The sequence below is a fragment of the Centroberyx gerrardi genome, chromosome 19 (assembly GCF_048128805.1).
Source record: "Centroberyx gerrardi isolate f3 chromosome 19, fCenGer3.hap1.cur.20231027, whole genome shotgun sequence".
In the NCBI taxonomy this organism is placed as follows: domain Eukaryota; kingdom Metazoa; phylum Chordata; class Actinopteri; order Beryciformes; family Berycidae; genus Centroberyx; species Centroberyx gerrardi.
This window is the reverse complement of record NC_136015.1, coordinates 10484928-10503335: the sequence shown is the minus strand read 5'-3', so window position 1 is coordinate 10503335 and position 18408 is coordinate 10484928. Positions and strand designations below refer to the sequence as shown.

General features: G+C 45.4%; 2 protein-coding genes across 3 annotated transcripts; both read left to right on the top strand.

Annotated features, from left to right (window-relative positions):
* The first annotated feature begins 2512 nt into the window (after positions 1-2512).
* LOC139909479 (polypeptide N-acetylgalactosaminyltransferase 15-like) lies at positions 2513-8763 on the top strand. The gene is made up of 10 exons (XM_071896579.2): positions 2513-3232; positions 3427-3593; positions 3715-3919; positions 5241-5408; positions 5971-6088; positions 6795-6989; positions 7175-7306; positions 7417-7518; positions 8088-8231; positions 8350-8763. The coding sequence occupies exons 1-10, from the start codon at positions 2706-2708 to the stop codon at positions 8548-8550; spliced, it is 1959 nt and encodes a 652-aa protein (XP_071752680.1). The 5' UTR covers positions 2513-2705; the 3' UTR covers positions 8551-8763.
* Positions 8764-9004: 241 nt separating this feature from the next.
* Positions 9005-18376, top strand: oxnad1 (oxidoreductase NAD-binding domain containing 1). Of its 2 annotated transcripts, none has more exons than XM_071896577.2 (8): positions 9005-9095; positions 9778-9917; positions 10239-10302; positions 10486-10589; positions 12476-12617; positions 14159-14404; positions 16418-16526; positions 16769-18376. In XM_071896577.2, the coding sequence occupies exons 2-8, from the start codon at positions 9811-9813 to the stop codon at positions 16924-16926; spliced, it is 930 nt and encodes a 309-aa protein (XP_071752678.1). In that variant the 5' UTR covers positions 9005-9095; positions 9778-9810; the 3' UTR covers positions 16927-18376. The 2 variants fall into 2 exon arrangements, with proteins under 2 accessions (XP_071752678.1, XP_071752677.1); XM_071896576.2 differs by having other exon boundaries at positions 10236-10302.
* The last annotated feature ends 32 nt before the right edge of the window (positions 18377-18408 follow it).

Here is an 18408-nt window from a genome sequence, read left to right as displayed (position 1 = left end):
GCTATGTGTGTGTGTGTGTGAGGGAGGGAGGGAGGCAGGATGCATGCAAGTACTTGTCCTGCCTTCTCATTTACAGCGCTGGCTTCTAGGAGATGCTGGAATGCAGGCACATTCCCGAGGATGTGTGGGACTGGACCCTGGACCTTGTGTGTGTGTGTGTGTGCATATGCGTGTGTGTGTGTGTTAGTCTGGAAATGTGCTGGCAGTGGAAACTTCAATTCAGTGTGTTTTGGCTGGAGGATGGAACATATGGGAGTGTTCACTGTGCAGCACTGGAAATACATGTAGACCTACTTTCCTTCAAAACTAGTGGCTTATAAACATATTCCCTCAAGATCAGTAATTGGGAGCAAATTGGGAGCCGGGTCAACACTCTCCCTCTCTGTCTCTCTCTTTGTGTGTGTGTGTGTGTGTGTGTGTGTGTGTCTGTACACTTCTGTGAGAACCTGCCCCGAAACAATATTGTTAATGTTTTTCCATTTGTCCCCTCCTTGTAACTTGCCTAGTTCTCTGTTCCTCTTTCTCCACCTCCACCTCTCCCCCTCTCCCTCCCTCTCTCTCTCTCTCTCTCTCTCTCTCTCTCTCTCTCTCTCTCTCTCTCTCTCGCCTGCTCTTTGCATGCTTCTTCCTCATTTCCACCCTCTTTGCAACACCTCCATCTTCTTGCTCGTCTTGCTTAGTTTCTCGCCCTCTAAACTCCCCTTTCCCTCTTTCAACTTCTCTCTCTCTCTCTCTCTCTCTCTCTCTCTCTCTCTCTCTCTCTCTCTCTCTCTCACACACACACTCTTTCTCTCTCTCTCCCCAGGTGTCCCCTCCCCTCTGTCCTCTGTACTGTAATCATTATCATCAGAGGCCATCCTGCCCTGTCATCCTGGGCAGGGGGTGAGTGTCCCTCTATATTGGGAGCTGCTAATCCCATCCACCCACTCAGGACGGCCTAATCACAGACACAAACAACGGCCAGCAGACAGTCACCAGCGCAGGCAACTGGTCTCTGAAAGCAGCCAAACTGGCTTCAAAGCTCGGCACACAGTAGGCTGCTGCCAAGTTGCATGCAGTGGCCTTTCACAGCCCAAGTCAGCCGCAATACAGAGCAGAGTCTGTGTAGAGAGCAAGTTGATGCATTCTGGTTCTACCACTGTATGAAATGTCTTACAAAATGGTACAAACACTGATCCATTCCCAGTGATGTAGAGGTCACTAAGTCCAGTCATCATAAGGCAAACAACCACTTTGAGGTCACTTGGACTGTTTATATGTGCAGAAAAAGTATTAATGTATGCCTTTTCCCTTGAAATACTCTTTACATATAACCTCAGCATGATACAACTATGTATGTAAAGCATACTTTGAATTTCTTAAAGATTTATTTCAGCCTAAAGCTATAAGGCAAACAACCACCAGTGCAAAAAAAAACTTTGATAGCCTGTCTCCAGAAAAAGTAGTTTGCATTTTCCCATAAAATACCCTACATCTTTATATAACCTATTTTTTCATGCTATACTTATTATGATGTAGCCTGTACTTTGAATTTCAGGTGATTGCAATGAGTTTAGGTGGGTTTACCTTCCACTACATCTCTGCCCATTCCTACACCTCATCCCGAAAACAAGCGAGAGAACTGAGGAAAAAAAAGAAACAACAGCCTAGTTTCCACTTGCTCAAAAGTCAAATCGGGACGGACAGAGCGCTCCGGCTTTGTATGTGGAGCCAAGCGCGCCACCGTCTCCATTCAGATGAAAACAGCAGTGGCGGCTGCCAAGACTCCATATGAGAACCGGGGAGATCGTGGCTGCGGCCGCCCCGCTTCCCGGCACCGACAGACGGTCATGGGACCGCGGGGCCCGCCGCCAGCTGGCCGGAGAGAGCATCTTTGATGTGTGACGCACCAGGAGACGCCTCCACTAAACCAGCTCACACATACACTGGAGCGAAAGAGAGACATAAACACGTTGACTCATCCCGCTGCAATGTGGGCTTATTCATAACTTTTTATTGTTCCTTATAGACAGATAGCGTGTCTGTCTTTTCCATCACGAAAAATAACAAGCAGTTCTGTAGCCGAATTACTTTTAGAAAGATATAGGCTTTTATTCAAATAAAATTATAAGTCTTTAGAGGAATATTGTAGTGACACCATAAGTACAAGGTCCATGCAAGTACTAAACTCACTGTTGAATACCACAGAGTATACCACACTTTAAGTCCCTAGGAATATTATGTGTTTTAATAAGGTTGTTTTATTGTTTTTTGTTTTTAATATTGTTTTTAGAATTTAGCAGAATGGGCTCCATAAACAAGTTGCATATCCATAAACAGGTGCATCTTGCAGCCGTTATTTGTGGGTTAAATTATGCGCAGGCTTTAGGACCGCGGGATGAGCTGGATGAGAGGGCAAAGCCTGCACCTCCACCATTTAGAAGTTGAGGGTTTGTCTTGAACCTGCCTGGTCTGTCACTTGCGTCCCGGGTCCGACGCCCTGCAGATGCGGTCCTACTCTTCTGAAGATTGATTCATGTGTGCGATGTTTTCTCTTTAAATCTGTTTCTTGGATCCTTTCTGTCTACACTCACCACTTTGGTAACATGCAATCGGCATCAGAGTTGAGGCAAAGCCATCATCTCAAAATGGGGAGGACAAGACAGCACTGGGCTAACTTCTGAACGCCTCTACCTCCCTCTCCTCTTCCCCCTCTCCGTTCCAGTATGAGGCTGTGGGGCAGAGCTAGAGCCGTCCGGCGGAGGATGCTCTGTCTCTGGCTGCTGCTCCTCGCCCTCGCCCTAGTTACGCTGACGCTCTCGGACCGCCTTTACCGGGACCAGAACCACCAGAAAGCTCCGCGCCCTCCCCGCCGTCCCCTCCAGCGGGTCCCCAGCCCACCGGACCTGGAGGTCATCGTCGATTCCCGAGACCCGGCTCTGGAGCTCGATGTGGGTCTCTCCCCACTCACCTCTCTCCAAGAGGACCAGCTTTTATTCGTGCCATCAACACAGGGCAGCAAGAACCCGCCGCAGAGGAAGGGGAGCTACAAGGTGCTTTTGCCGGGAGCAAACAGGGACACCACGGTTCCCGCGCCCCTGACGCACGGGGAAATGGGGAAAGCGGTGAGGCTAAAGCTGGAGGGTTTGGAGAGGGACATGGAACTGTCTGCGGTGCAGAAATACGGCTTCAACGAGGTGGTTAGCGAGAGGATTTCACTGCATCGCAGGTTGCCCGAGGCGCGCCATCCTGCGTAAGTGCCCGGCGCAGTGGCCAAAAGCGCACGACCAAAAACTAGTCCAGAAACCAAGATGTCACTCAAAATGTTTGCCTTTTGCAGTGAAAATACTTTGAGGAATATTTTAAGTCTACATTTACACCCATTTAGAGCTTATTGTTTCGATAGTGTGTATTTGTTTTCAACCCATTCTATCCGTCACCGGACAGGTGTTCGGGAGAGCAATACAGTGAGTCGCTGCCGTCGGCCAGCATCGTTATCTGTTTCCATGACGAGGCTTGGTCCACGCTCCTGCGCACCGTGCACAGCGTGCTGGATACCGTACCCAGACAGCACCTGCGGGAGGTCCTGCTGGTGGACGACCTCAGCCAGCATGGTGCGTTTCTCTGCCTGTCCCCATCCATCCATCCATCCATCCATCCATTCATCCATCCATCCATCCATCCATCCATCCGTTCATCCATATCGCTCTCTCTGTCTGTCTCTGTGCTCCTCAGGGCACCTGAAGAGTGTGCTGAGTGAGTATGTGGCTCACTTGGACGGGGTGCGTTTGATTCGCAGCACCAAGCGCCTGGGTGTCGGCGGGTGCCGTTCCCTAGGTGCTGCCAGGGCTGCGGGCGAGGTGCTGGTGTTCATGGACTCCCACTGTGAGTGCCACAGCGGCTGGCTGGAGCCGCTGCTGGAGAGAGTGGCCCAGGACAGGTACCACATGCACACATCACCTGACCCTCTGCCCGCTGAATAAATACCCCTCTCACTCTAATTCACTCTAATTGCTCTCTAAAAATAATGAATGAAAAATACAAAAACTCCCTATCTCTCTCTTTAGCTCCTAATCTATTTCATTCCCTAGCACTTTGCTTTTGCATGATTGTTCTAAGATCACGGGAGTATTGTACCTTTGCACTCCTACTTTTTGTTTGCTTGTAATTTTGGTGATTAAGGCAGAGTTGTGGAACTGTGAGCTGCTCTGGATAAGAGTGTCGACTAATTGCCAAACATGTAAAATGTAATGTAAAATGTGCAGCTGTGCAGAGTTTATAACTGACATAAGGAGCAATTAGAGTCCAGATATCAATTTGTCCTGGGAAAACATACCCAGGCCCAGCAGCTGTGCCTATGGGCCTATCTGTGAGCCTGGCTGCTTGTTGTTCACCGCGGCTCGACACACACACACACACACACACACACACACACACACACACACACACATCCGCCTCACACTCAACTGCACACTCAGAACCACTTGTGAGAAGTGAGAAGATGGAGGGTTCAGAGTTACCAATTGTCTTCCTTCATTAGTAAGTCAGGGGATGTGTGTGTGTTGTGTGTATTCAAGCCTCAGCTCCCATGATTTGGCTCTGGTCTTGTGTCTCAGGCTGCCTGCAGAGTGGCTCTAATTAGACTAGGTAATTAGGCTGAACTCTTAGCCTGGAATCTGCAACCACTCAACTCTCTCAGCCACATGTTTGACCCCGCTCCCATTTCTTTCTTTCTTTCTCCCTCCTTTAATCTCTGCTTTCCATCCCCTTCCGAACATCACATCACATCACACGCGGCTTTTTGGGAAAAATATATCAAGTTACATACGTGTCTGTAAACCAGAGCAGACCACAACAACGGACAGCGTGTGTTGATGTTGAACTTGACTGCCTTGGCACAAGCTAGCCCGCTCTGGAACACACCCAGATGTACACATACCACTTGCATGCATAAACACACACACACACACACACACACACACACACACACACACACACACACACGCACGCACGCACCTGGCCCCCACTGCTGATGAAACATTTTTCCTCTTCTCAGTACTCATCTCACATAGACACGCACACACTTTGAATGATAAGAGAGAATGAAACAGGGGCTGGTTGAGAATTTTAAACTCTCCATTGGTTTAAATGTTTGACTGACAGGATGCCACTTCCCATGCACAGCACCGACCTCATTTTGAATATGAAAGCGACTGCTAGTAATGTTCAAATGAATGTTTCCCTGTGGTGTCTCTGTGCAGGACTAGAGTGGTGTCCCCCATCATGGATGTGATAGACTGGCAGACCTTCCAGTACAATGCCACCCAGTGGCCAGTCAGGGGAGTGTTCGACTGGAGGCTTGACTTCCACTGGGAATCGAACCCTCGGCTTCTAGAGAAAGAGCCAGACTCGGCCGTACAACCTGTCAGGTGAATATACAGCTGCTTCAGGACAAACTGACCTGACCTGGGCTTCTGTGACCTGATTATATACCTGAAAAGGTCAGGTTTGGGTTGAAGAATTGCTGAGTGAACCACAAAAGGAAGCATCAATCCAATATGTGTTATGTTCTTTTATGTTTCTGGGTGCAGAAGTGACCTCTAGCCTTGAAAAGTGTTGAAAAGAGTTGGAAACATCAGGTTGACAAAGATACAGATACAAGTTGGGGCTGTTGTGTGAATAATTAATATAGCACATTAACATTATAACATTATTTTAACAGACCATTAGAGGAGCTAATTTGTGCTGTTGAGATGCTTCTATTGTTCAAAGCCATTGATCCATCTGTGCTCTCCTTGATTTCTTTCTTACTGAATGTGTATCCTATGTAGAAAAATCGCCCACTTGCCGGAGTATGTCTTGCATTGTCCCTTTTTCCACGTAACATGAGGCTGTGATGCTCTGTAGGTTTGTCATGTGTGTATATATATATTTATTCTGTATATTTATTGTTCTTGGTCAGTAAAATGATTGTGATTCTGGCTGCAATAGGAGCCCGGCCTTAGGTGGAGGAGTCCTGGCCATCGACAGGCATTTCTTCCAGAGTGTGGGAGCCTACGACCCTGGGATGCTGCTGTGGGGGGCGGAGCAGATCGAGCTGTCAATCAGGGTAAAGCAAAAACTGATATGACATCAGCTTTCCAGCCGAATCCTCCCATCTACACACTTACACGAGACAGTGAGATGACATACTGTCCTTGCTTGCTATCTTAGTCATGTGCATTATTTTAGGAATGCTTAGCTTGAGTGATTCAGTGGCCTTCTGCGAGGCCCTCCGGAATGCTGCGCTGGGACATGATGTCTTTCGCAAATGGAAAGCTCAGGTTGAATAGCGGTCTGGGAATGTCCCGGCCGCGTGACAAAGCACAGGTGCAAGAACAAAATGTTACAACACCTCTGGTTGCAGATGAACAGTGAAACTCGTGTTGTGGAACCAAAGATAAAAATGTCTACAGTTTAAAATGCTGCAGTGTGTAGAAATGAAATCCATATGCAATTTACATAACCACAGACCATTTGTGCACCAACATACAACATCACTTCTTATCCTAATACTAATCGGAATACTATTACTATTACTACTACTATTATTATTACTACTATTACTACTACTACTGGTAATACTATTACTAATGCTCCTACTCATACTACTACTAATAATTACACATTTACTACTAATACTGTCTAAATATAATATAAGAATAAGAGTAAAATACATTTCCTTTTCAAACGATTGTGACAAAGTGCAATAAAAGGCATGTAACAGTAAAAACGCTGAGGTTCTAATCTTGTTTTGACCTGTGATGTAATCCCAGGTGTGGTCCTGCGGAGGCTCCATGGAGGTGGTCCCCTGCTCCCACGTGGCCCACCTAGACCGCCACCACCTGCCCTACCGCCTTCCCGACCAGGAGCTGCTGCAGAAGAACAAGATCCGCATCGCCGACACCTGGATGGACGCCTACAGGAAGATCTTCTACAGGAGAGACACGCTGGCTCACTTCATCAGGCAGGTGTGTGTGTGTGTGATGTGGGGATTTTGGTCAAGGGATCATGTGTGTGGGCATTTGTTTCTGTGTGTATGTGTGTGTGTACAAAAAAATCACTTCTACTAGATCTCAGAATCAAAGCATGTTCTACTGTTAATTAGCTAAATGGCTAAAATCTAAAATGTAAAAACGTTCTTTCTTGTGTTTAGTCTGAGAGCCCGAACATCACAGAGCGTCTGAGACTGAAGAAGAATTTAGGCTGCAGGAACTTCCACTGGTTTCTGACTACGGTCTTCCCAGAACTCTACATCCCCCAGGACAGACCTGCGCTGTCAGGAGAGGTAGCAAACACACACACACACGCACACACACATTTGGTAAGAATGCACACTTACTTTTCTATAATGGACATGACAGACTGTAATGTGTCACATTTTGTGCCTGTTTGAAGCTGTACAATGTCGGCACTGGCAGCTGTGCAGACTTCCCCCGAGGGCAGGGACTGCAGGGTGGGGCCATGAACATAGCGCCATGCAGCGGCACTGGCAACCAGGTAACCATGACAACACTGTATAATAATGATGTTGACCATGATGATTATACTGATGAGTATGGATCAGGATCATGAATGGTCCCATGTTGTTCACAAGTTGGAGTTGGAGTTGGACTTGCACACAGCTCTAAGGAAACAGAATTGGAATTGAATTGGAATGACAGGAATCAGAACTGAATTCCATGAAATTCCATGAAATTCCATGAAATTCCACTTCTAAGAGAGAGGTTGTCTTGACTTGCTAAACATTATAAATCAAACATTATGAATCAAATAAAAACAGTTAAACAAATCAAATACATTCAATCATAATGGATTATGATTACATGTTCTGCACCAAATACCAGCTGAAAGGTACCTTTAACATTTTATGTTATTCAGTATTGATAATATATAACATTTCGTATAAACTCAGATATGTGGTAAGAAAAAAGAAAAAAACATGGAATGGAATCAGTTGAATTGGAATTGATGAGTTCATTCATGAATTGACCCCAACCCTGGTACAGATCGAAATCTGAGAATGACAAATGACAATGGGTGACAATGGGTCTCTGTCCTCATTCCAGCACTGTGACCTGAACTCTATGGGTGAGGTGCGGTGGGGACCCATGGGTGCTCTGTGTTTTGACGCCAAGGGAGAGAGGGTGGTCCTCTCCCCCTGCCCCGCCCACCAGCCAACCAACAGCAAGCTCCAGTGGAAGTTCATAAAGGCGAGCCAGGGGTCAAGGGTCAGGGATCACGATATGACCAGGACTCATTCAGTATCACATTAAACTTCTCAGTACTCTCAGTTTGACTAACACAGTGCGTCTGTTTCCCACCCTGCAGCTGAGCGGCCAGCTGGTTCACCTACAGTCCCAGCTCTGTGTGGAGGCTGTGAAGGAGGGAGGGCTTCCACAGAGCGACGGCGGTCAGGGAGGAGAAGTTAACACCCCTACCAGCGAGAGAGGTCTCTTCCTGCGCTCCTGCACCCATCACCCCCGACAACAGTGGCACTTTGAGCAACTGGTGGCTCCCAAGGGTGCCTGACACAGAAAGCACAGAGGGACTTTTGATTGGTGGATCTGTAAGATGTGAATCCTATAGGCACATATTATCATGTATGGGCTAAACATATAGTGGCATATGCCCATGGTGAAATGTATATAACTAGAAATATATATCAAAAACTATACAAAATATACACTTTTTTTTGCTCCAGTTAGCCACTCAGCTCTTTTTGTTCCTGTTTTAAGGATTGCAAATACAATTTTTAGTGTGAAATATAAATAAATGATAGATTAAATAAAATAATGAAATAAGTGATGTGTTGAAAATGTCTTTATTTAAAATGACTTTGTTAAATATGTTAATTTGATTAAATAATAGTTCATGGAAGACTGTTATGCTGTCAAAGTTCATGTATATGCGTATTTTGTGCGCAATTGTGAAAGGCGTGAGCATAGGAATCACGCCGGTATTCACTTCCTGAGGTCAAAGTTGGGATTCATGTAATCGTCATATGATGAAGAAGGTTACCAAAGGGAGCGAATTATGAAGAACATTTGACAGAAGTACAACGTTATCTTCTTTTGGTAAGAAAAACAACTCAGCAGCTCGTTGTTTGGGATAGTTATACGTGTCAGTCAAATAAATGACAGACATTTGCCAGTAACCGGCCTTGCTAGCGAGCTAACGCTAGCTCGGTACGTGCTGTTCTCACGCCAAACTCCATTAAAACATCTGCTCCAGTTGACACCGGCAAAGGTACATACCGATAGAACCTATACTACCCACTTTTTAAGTCGGCATAGATCCAATACACCAAGCAGCTTTTATTTCGATAAAATGTAAAATTTTATAAACGGCTCGCCCGTTATTCTTCCAACAAAATGCATCACGGTGGGCGGTAGCAAGCAGTGAAAAATAGATTTTATTGACATAAACTGTTGCTTGGAAGGTTATATGATGCACAATTAAAGAGAGGTTCCTAAGGATTCAGGAAAGGTCTTGAGTCATGTTTTATGACACATGTAACGCCTGCCTAGCAAGGCCACATTAAATAGTGTGATTTTTGAATGGAGTTTGGCGTGCCCTGTTCTCCCACATCTTAGCTAACATTAAGGGTCATTGGAATAGACTGTCATTGCCAACATTCATTATCGTTCATCATTAAAAAGCCCATGTGTCAATCTGACTGCTAATAATGTTAAATGTAAACAACAGGAGTTAGTCTGTGACAGCTAACGCGAGATGTCATGTTCCTCTCCTGTCCAGCGCTGCAATACTCCGACATCCACCCAGGTCGCGATGAGTGTCCCCTGCATCCTGACCTCAGCCGCTCGAAGCTTCACCTCGCCGGCTCCAGCCGCCGGTCTGCTCTGCCGCCGGGTCCTGGGCCCCACCTCCATCACAAGGTGGGTTTCATCTGGAATGTGCCCGGCTTTGTTGTGGCCTGCTGTGTGGCATTGTAGAAACCAGGGGACTGACAACACAGGAGCTGTATTTTGACATTATCCAAAGACGAGGCGTGCTAGTAGTACACCCGGAACTACTTGCCAGTGTCAGATTTACATGAAGTTTGTTGGAGCTTGCTGACAGTGAGGTGAAAGTCCACTTGCTTGTTTTGTGTGTTGCTGTCACGTAAGGCTACTGTATACTGTGTAGGCACTAAATCCCTAAGAGGATATTTGACATACAAGACAAGTGACTAAAAACTACCTGCTTTATTTTAGCAGAAATATGTCATCCAAGAGAGAAATGGACCATCTTGAGAAGACGGCCAGCAACTACAGACAAAATGTAAGTTGATGTTTTTTACTGGAATGGGACCATCTTGACAGTATCCTTCAGCAATGTTGCTTGTTTGGGGTTTCATGTAATGATAATCCACCCCTACACCTTGATATCCCATTCCTACAATCCAGCCCTGTGTGTGTGTGTGTGTACTCCTGCATTTTGTGCCTGACTGTCTGTTTACCTCAGGCTCTGTATCCCGCTCAAGTGTGTGGCATCATCAGTGAGTCGGAGACGGTGAAACGTTTGAGACTCGCCGTCCATCCAGACTTCAGCTTCAAAGCAGGACAGTGGTGAGTAGAGGAAAGACTCCACATTTGTTTTAACAACACAACATGGAGAGGAGGTTGTTGTTGCTGTTGTTCTCCTCCTAGAGGAAGGTGGTACATGACATGTGGCTGGTGTCTCTATTTTAGTCCTCACTGGAATCAGAAAACATATTGTTTTGGACATTTTCTAGAACATAAGGTCAAAAGGGTTAAGTCTTGTCCAGCTCATTGAACTTTTGTTATCAGGAGAAGCAACAATGTCACGTTGCATTGTAATACCCGCACAATCCTTTTATTATGCCTGTAATGCTTCTAGTCACCACAAGGGGGTGGCATTGTCTCAGATTTGTCTTGCCATTGTCAATGTGGCTTTCATCTCTTATAAAACAGCAACTGTTACTTAGTACTGTTATTGTTACTTAGTAAACATAAGTTACAATCCTACACTGCAATTGCTATGAAAGCCATCCCAAGATTATTGTTGCCGAGATAAAGAGAATGAGTTGTAAAAGAGTGTATCAAGTAAAACAAAGGTAATAATTAGCCAAATCTTACGAATGATTCACAGTTGCTGTCAAATGATATTGTTTAGAGGAATTTTAAACTGGAATTTGTTCGAAGATCTGTGCAGGTAAGCGCTATATGAACTACAGCTACAGCTTTTTTTTTCTTCATTTGACTGACAGTGACAGATCAGGATGGGAAATGTTTTAGCTGTTCAGATGATTTCATGTGACTCATATAAACATAATGCCAAGACAAGCAGGTGCTGAGGTACAGGCTCCTTTTTCACCCAAGTCTGTTTGTCTGTCAGTCAGTGTTGCCCATGTTAATTAGTGTACCATAGCTGCACATTCATCCCAGTAAATGTACATCAGCCCATACTGTGGGTGGGCGGTGGTGAGATATATAACAGTCAGCCAGTTGCCCTGCGGCGACTGATAATGAATGTAAATAGATGGAAATCCTCGAGTTTCTGTGTCTCTGAGAAAGAGGATTGTTTGGTCCTTCGTCTCCAGGTGGGAGAGGAGGAGGAGGAGGTGGGTGGAACATATGTGCGCGTCTTCACCGCAGATCCATATTTATGATGCCTCTGAGGGTTGTGGACTCTGAGTCTCTCTCCAGCACAACAGTGGGTCATTGTGCTGGTGGAACATCAGTCCAACTGTTTAGCATTGTTGTTTTCCTCCGGGTATACTTAGTTATGCTAGTTGATGGACAGTTGCAACCATGTTGGATGTAAGGCTTGGACGGTAAACTTTCAATAAACGAAAGAGCGGGCAAGTCCGCATCTGGTTGTGTTTTGTTCCACATGGTCTCTAGAATAGGCTGCCCACTTCACTGAGGTCAAAGGGCACCACCCTACCCACATTCAGACTTTGACCTTCAATTCAGCTTGTTTCTACTCAGTAAATAGCCTAACCATTGTTTTGTTTGAAATCAGAATAAACAGTTATTTTTCCAGTCAGAATAACCGCAGTTGTGTTTGAAATCACAATAACCATAGTTATGAAATGGAATAACTGTAGTTATACTTCACAACATTGTAACTAAAGTTATGTTTCTAGTCAGAATAACCATAGTTATAAAACATCATGACCATAGTCATACCATGTTTCTGATCAGGCTAAATATTGTCATGTTATGTTATGAAATAGGAATTGCTGTTTTTATAACCATGGAATAGATAGTTATTATAACTTCACATAGTTTCAGCACCACCTTTTCAATTCCTCCATAGTGATGTGAATTTTTTTTAATACATCAGAGTTTAGCCCAAATACGGGTAATCAAGCTCAGATAACAAATTCTGTATGTAATAAAGCAGTTGACTGATGAATTGATCGATTAGCATCTGACGATCACGTTTTGAGCCTTCTGACGATGTTTCCTCATGGTGGTGTGTGCAGGGTGGACTTCCTGATCCCCGGCCTGGAGAAGGTGGGAGGTTTCTCCATGTGTTCCAGCCCCGGCCTGCTGCAGAGGGAGGGCGTCATCGAGCTGGCCGTCAAATACACCAAACACCCGCCGGCACACTGGATCCACACCGCGGTGAGTGTGACGGTCATAGGGAATAGGGATGCTCAGGGAGGGGTAGGTTTGGTCATCCACAGGGTTGTATGTTGGTCCGTAAGACAGCATTTGCATGTATGTGTATCAGTGAGAGAGAGATGGAAAGAGCGATGGAGGAGGTGAGAGGGCAAGGACCGAAAGGGCTGTACCGATCCAAAGATACAGGGCCTGGTGAAAGATGGGGAGTTGCTTACAAATGGTATCAGCTGTCTCCCTATTTGTTCCACTCTATTACGACTATCCCACCTTTGTGAATGCGGATGTAGTTTTTGCTGTGTTCTTGTGAAGTGGGAATATTAGCTGGAGCGGCTTGATGGCTCAAAACATCAACTTGGAAGTGTTCATGAAAATGAAACAGAATTGTCTCAAAATGACGGTTAGGCTAGAGAGAGGAGAAGTTAATGGTTAGGCAAACAATAAAGAGAAAAAGCAAAGGTTAAAGAGGGAGAGAGAGAGAAACAGAAAGAGAGGAGAAAGTTAATGGTTAGGTAAACCATGGAGAGAGAGAGCATGAGAGAGTAAAGTTTGTTAAATCTTTGCCACAAATTAAGAGTTCACTTGTAAAATCGGTATCTATTTCTGGAAAAACAGTCATTGCCTGAAGTTCTTCATGCAATACTTGGAAAACGTAGAGGAACCAGTATGTAAAAGTATTTTCAGTTTGTCAGGACTTGCTTTAAAAAGTACTGTACTTGTTTTCATTTCTGTGCTATCAATCATTTAAGAGTAGGTGTACAAGTAGGTGTCTGTTTTTTCCAAATGGTGGACATCTCATGTTGGAATGAAACATATAAGCCCGTTTTTGTCAGTCTCAGTAGCTTCAGAAGACCACAGTAGAAATCCTTTCCAGCTTGCCTTTCCTTTTGTGTCCTCTGAAGCAGCTTTTTGTGTTCGATGATCGGCCCTAATAAGTAGCTCTGAGCACTAGGCTGCGTGTCAGTAAGTAACAGAAAAAGCAGTGTGATGTGTTCCAGTGTTTAGAGACTTGGAGCTCTCAGCTCTGGGATCGTTTGATGAGCCTTTTGTTTGATACTGCATTCTGTCTCTTCCCTGGGAGGAGGAAGAGTGTAGGGGGACCATGATAGAGAGTGTGCAGTCACATGTGTACAAAAGGAGATGAAGGCATATTTATTGCTCCTTATGACTTCAAAAGACCTCCCTCCCCACACAAGCTACGAAATTACTCCCACCCGTCCAATAGCAGAGGTTGGGTGTGCGTGCGCTCGCCGATCTAAAAGCGTCTTCTCACTGTTGCATCCCCTGAGGCTAGTCTTAGTGTTAGATGTAGCTAAACTGATACTGCGTTGGTTGAGTTATTTTTTAATTCCCAGAGAAGACCTTTTCCTGTCACTGAGGGAAGAGAAAAGTTGGGACTTGAACAGTCTCAGACATTTAAGTGTCCGAGTGTCCAACGCAACAGAGTCTCCTTGCCATTTCTGCCACGCCTGGCTTTCCCAATTTCTGTCTCTATTTTGAACCCTGTCTTTCTTTCTGTCCCTCGTTCCCTCCCTACCTCCCAGTGTACGGTGGGTTCCAGCGTAGCCATGCGGGTCGGCGGGAACTTCTACTTCGACCCCTCGCCCTCCGACCCCTCGGTCGATCTGCTGCTGGTGGCGGGAGGCGTGGGCATCAACCCGCTCTACTCCATCCTGCTGCACGCGGCGGACCTGCTGCATCTCAACCGCGCCTCCGAGGGGCGGGACTACCACATAGGCTCCACCCACCTCTGCTACAGCGCCAAGAACACCCAGGAACTGCTCTTCAAGGTGTGTCTGTGTGTGTGTATTTGTGTTATAAAAGGACTGGTTTGAGTCTCGGAAGGTTGGAATGAGGACTTTTAGGGGACGTTGGGGACTTTTGGGCTAGTCCTCATGCCTTGAAAAGACGGCATTTTAGGATGAGGGGTTAGATTTAGTAATGTATAATCCTTGATCCATTTTTGCTTGCCCCCCCAGTGTTTCCCACACATAGACTTTACTTGGGCGGGCCGCCCAGGTATATTAACGGCCGCCAAAGTATATTTGGCGACCCATTTTAGCATTTTTTATTTTTATTTTTTTATCCGTCCGAGAACGACGCCATCCGCGATCGATTAACTAGTGGACAATCTCCCCTCACTCTAAGTTACCCCTCCAGGGTTTCCCACACACAGAAAACTTTATATGAAACTATAATCGTAAAACTGCGTGTAGCGCATTCATTCGCTCAGCCCCTAATTGCTCCACGCGACCTCTCTCTCTCGCACTCTCTCTCTCTCTCTCTCTCTCTCTCTCTCTCTCTCTCTCTCTCTCTCTCTCTCTCTCTCTCTCTCTCTCTCTCTCTCTCTCTCTCTCTCTCTCTCTCTCTCTCTCTCTCTCTCTCTCTCTCTCTCTCTCTCTGGACCCGTCTGTTCGCCTCCCTCTGCACACGTGTGAGGGATATTTTTTTTCCATGCCAAGAAGACGGCCGACTGAATTCCCGAAAAGAAGAACTAACAGTTAACGTTACTCGGAATACAGCTGAGTTTCTGAGATTAGCACGCTGTATAGCCTAGCTGCTAGTCAGTATCCACCGAGTGGACCGATAACGTTAATATTAACTTTTTAACTCTTGACTCTGAATGTTTGCTCCCTCAATCCAGATTAATATTGAAAAATATTTTCAAAGAAGGAAAAGGACTGGTCCTGAGGAGGAGCAGGACAGTCTGGACCAGAGGAGCTGCTGAGCAGTAAAACAGAGTAACGTTAGATAATAATATCAAAGGCTGTAATGTAACGATGTAAAGATACAGGAGAGACTGACAGCACAGAGAGATGCAGCAGGGCAGAGGGCAGAACAGCTGATTTCTCTGTAAAAGGAGTCTCATTTCTATTCTTCACCTTGTAGACAAAAGCAAGCAACAAACAGAACAGTGTAGCACTGTTTATATTTTTAAGTTATGTTATCTTTGACACAAAGTACTTTAGATATATACAGGTTAGTTATTTGTTTGACAAATGGAACTATTTAAAATGGAGTACATTAGATATATTTTCAGCCATCCAGGTAGTGGGATCCTTTATTGATATTAGCCTATATATTGACAATATAAGAATACAAGAATAAAAAGGCACTCACCCCCCCCCCTTGCCAACCCACCTACCACCACAAGTACATTCGAATTCTGTGGGAAACACTGCCCCCTCCAGAGGGAGGTCAGAGGTCAGGGTCAGCTACAAAGCAGCGACCCTGGAGCTGGTAGGGATTCAGTGTCTTGTACGGACACTTCAGCAGGGTGGATGCTTGCCATCATAGGGGCTTGAACCCTGGTCCTCCAGTTGAAGGACGGTCTTGAAATGAATATTATGAAAGGGATGTCCTAACAACAATAGTAATACAAGACTTTATGATGAGTGATGGAGCAAGAGTGTGGGAGTTTTTTTTTCTTTTTTGTCCCCCTTTTTTTAATCTAGGGAAAGCTGACTGAGCAGGTGTCCTTTTTTTTTCAGTGCCGCCGCACTTCACAGTTAGACAGTTCCACACATTCACAGCTGGGAGCTGCCCAGTACAACCACAGTCTCCTACTGTTGCCCACTGAGCAGCTCCACTGGAGCACATCAGTGTTAAGTGCCTTGACGGTTCTCACTCACTTTCCCTACCCAGGTTTTCCCAGTTGGTCGGCGGAGTGTAAGGATATCTCAGCATAGGTGTACAAGAGTGTGTTCGCATGTGTGCCTGTAGAGTATATGAGAAATTGTGCAGCAGTAGGTTAGGAGAAACTATATTACATCTTAATTACTCCCTGCCTCCTGTGTCCTCAGAATACCATCATCGAAGTGTGTCGGGAGTTTCCTGACAAGTTCTCCTGCGACTTCCACATCACTCAGCAGAGCACAGACGATGACCCGCACCTCCGGCCATTTATCAACCGTAAGTAATGCCCACACACACACTCACACACACACATAACACACGTCTCTTCATTTAGTTGGAATGATTGAGTGACTGTCAGATTCTATGACAGTCTGCCTCTACTCTTGTTGATTTATCTGTGCCATCATGCAGAACAGGTGCTATCAAAGCACCGCACGGGAGACTCGAACACACAGAAGCAAGAGGTGCCGCAACACTGAGCCTTGATGAATTGATTGGCTTCCCCTGTGTCTCCCCAGGTGGGCGAATCACAGAGGAGGAGTTGCGGGCTCATGTGGACCCCCAGAGGACTCTGTGTTACCTGTGCGGGCCCCCGCCCATGATCGAGGCCATCTCACAGACCCTCATGGACCTCGGCCTCCCCAAAGACAGAATCCTCTTCGAGAAGTGGTGGTAGAGCTCCGCCCGCTGCTTCCTACAACTCCCAGAAACCCTCGGGGGAGAAACAGCGGCGGGCCAGTCCAGCTCATCCTGGCACTTTACTCCATTTTGTAGTCTTCAGGGGGAGGATGCAGGTGTATGACGCGAATGGAGAGGGACTAAAATGTTGCTATGCTATGGACATTAATGTGAACACACATTATGTGTGGCCTATAGGTGTGGGAATTGAACCCAAACTCCCTGGTGTTGCGAGTCCCATGCTATAAACCCTATGACTTACCCTCACCTGCCTTATATACACTGTGCTGTATAGTGTGAAGCACATTTAGAGGACCTGACCTGCTGTCTGCTCCTATGCCAAGGGGTCAAGGGTCAGACAAACACACTTATAGCTGGACCACCCTCTCCTCAGCTGGTACCTGACAGATTGAACTCAAAGACAAGGTTACACAATTTCACTTCTTAAAAGTCTGAGTAAGCAGTCCCTCAGCTCACTGGGCAAGTCTGCAACTCTGGTGTCCCTTCATGTGTGTGTGATGGGAACATTTATGACACAGATGTTACACGGCTTCCAGTCTCATTTCATATGAAGTCTCAACTTGCTTGAACCAGGTGCTGCCTAAATACATGTGTCATATTCAGCTTTCCTTCAATTTTCACTGAAATGTTCATTCATTAATTCACCTATGGAGCTAGCCATAGCCTGTAGTGGATCAGTGCAAACAATAGCAACCTGTATTGTTATTTTACACTGTGCATAATGTATGCATACAAATGTTTTATGAGTGACTTTATTTTTTTCTATCGAAATACCTCTGCATGCTGATTTATTTGATAAAACAGATTTTTTTTAAAGGGTGTTTTCTGGTGGGAACAAAGAAATGTTACATTATGATATGTATGTAAATTTATGTATACATAGTGAAATAATTAAGAACTATTTATTTTATTTGCAGTAGTGAATACTTTAAAGTATGGAGATTTATGTTTGACTGATAAGGTTGAGTTACTGTGGAGTGATTATGTTTTTCAGATTTTAGTCACATGCGAACATCACACCACTCAATGTATTTTTAGAGTGAGAAACTTAACTATCTCCCACATATTGGCTAGTGTCTCCGTCTCTGTTCTGCTCACTTACACACTTACATGCATATACACAATGCCTATCTCACACACATTTGCACACACACAGTTCTCCAGTCACACACATTCACACACACACCCATAAATGGGTTCTCATCCCGGGGTGGAGAGTATCCCATGGTGCACTGTAATGGAACCTCCAGGTGGTCTCTGATTGGCTAGGATCACCAAGCATCCCTCAGAGATGGTTTGCGAGTTTCTTGTTCTCATCTCCCAGTGGGGGGGTCACGTTGTTGAAACTCATTTTTGAGTTGTTTCTGCGTTTCTTCCTCGTAAGAGGACAAACTGTCTATGCCAGTAACGCGAGGATAATAAAGAAAATGGAGTCATTCTGTTTTAAAGGACTTTTATT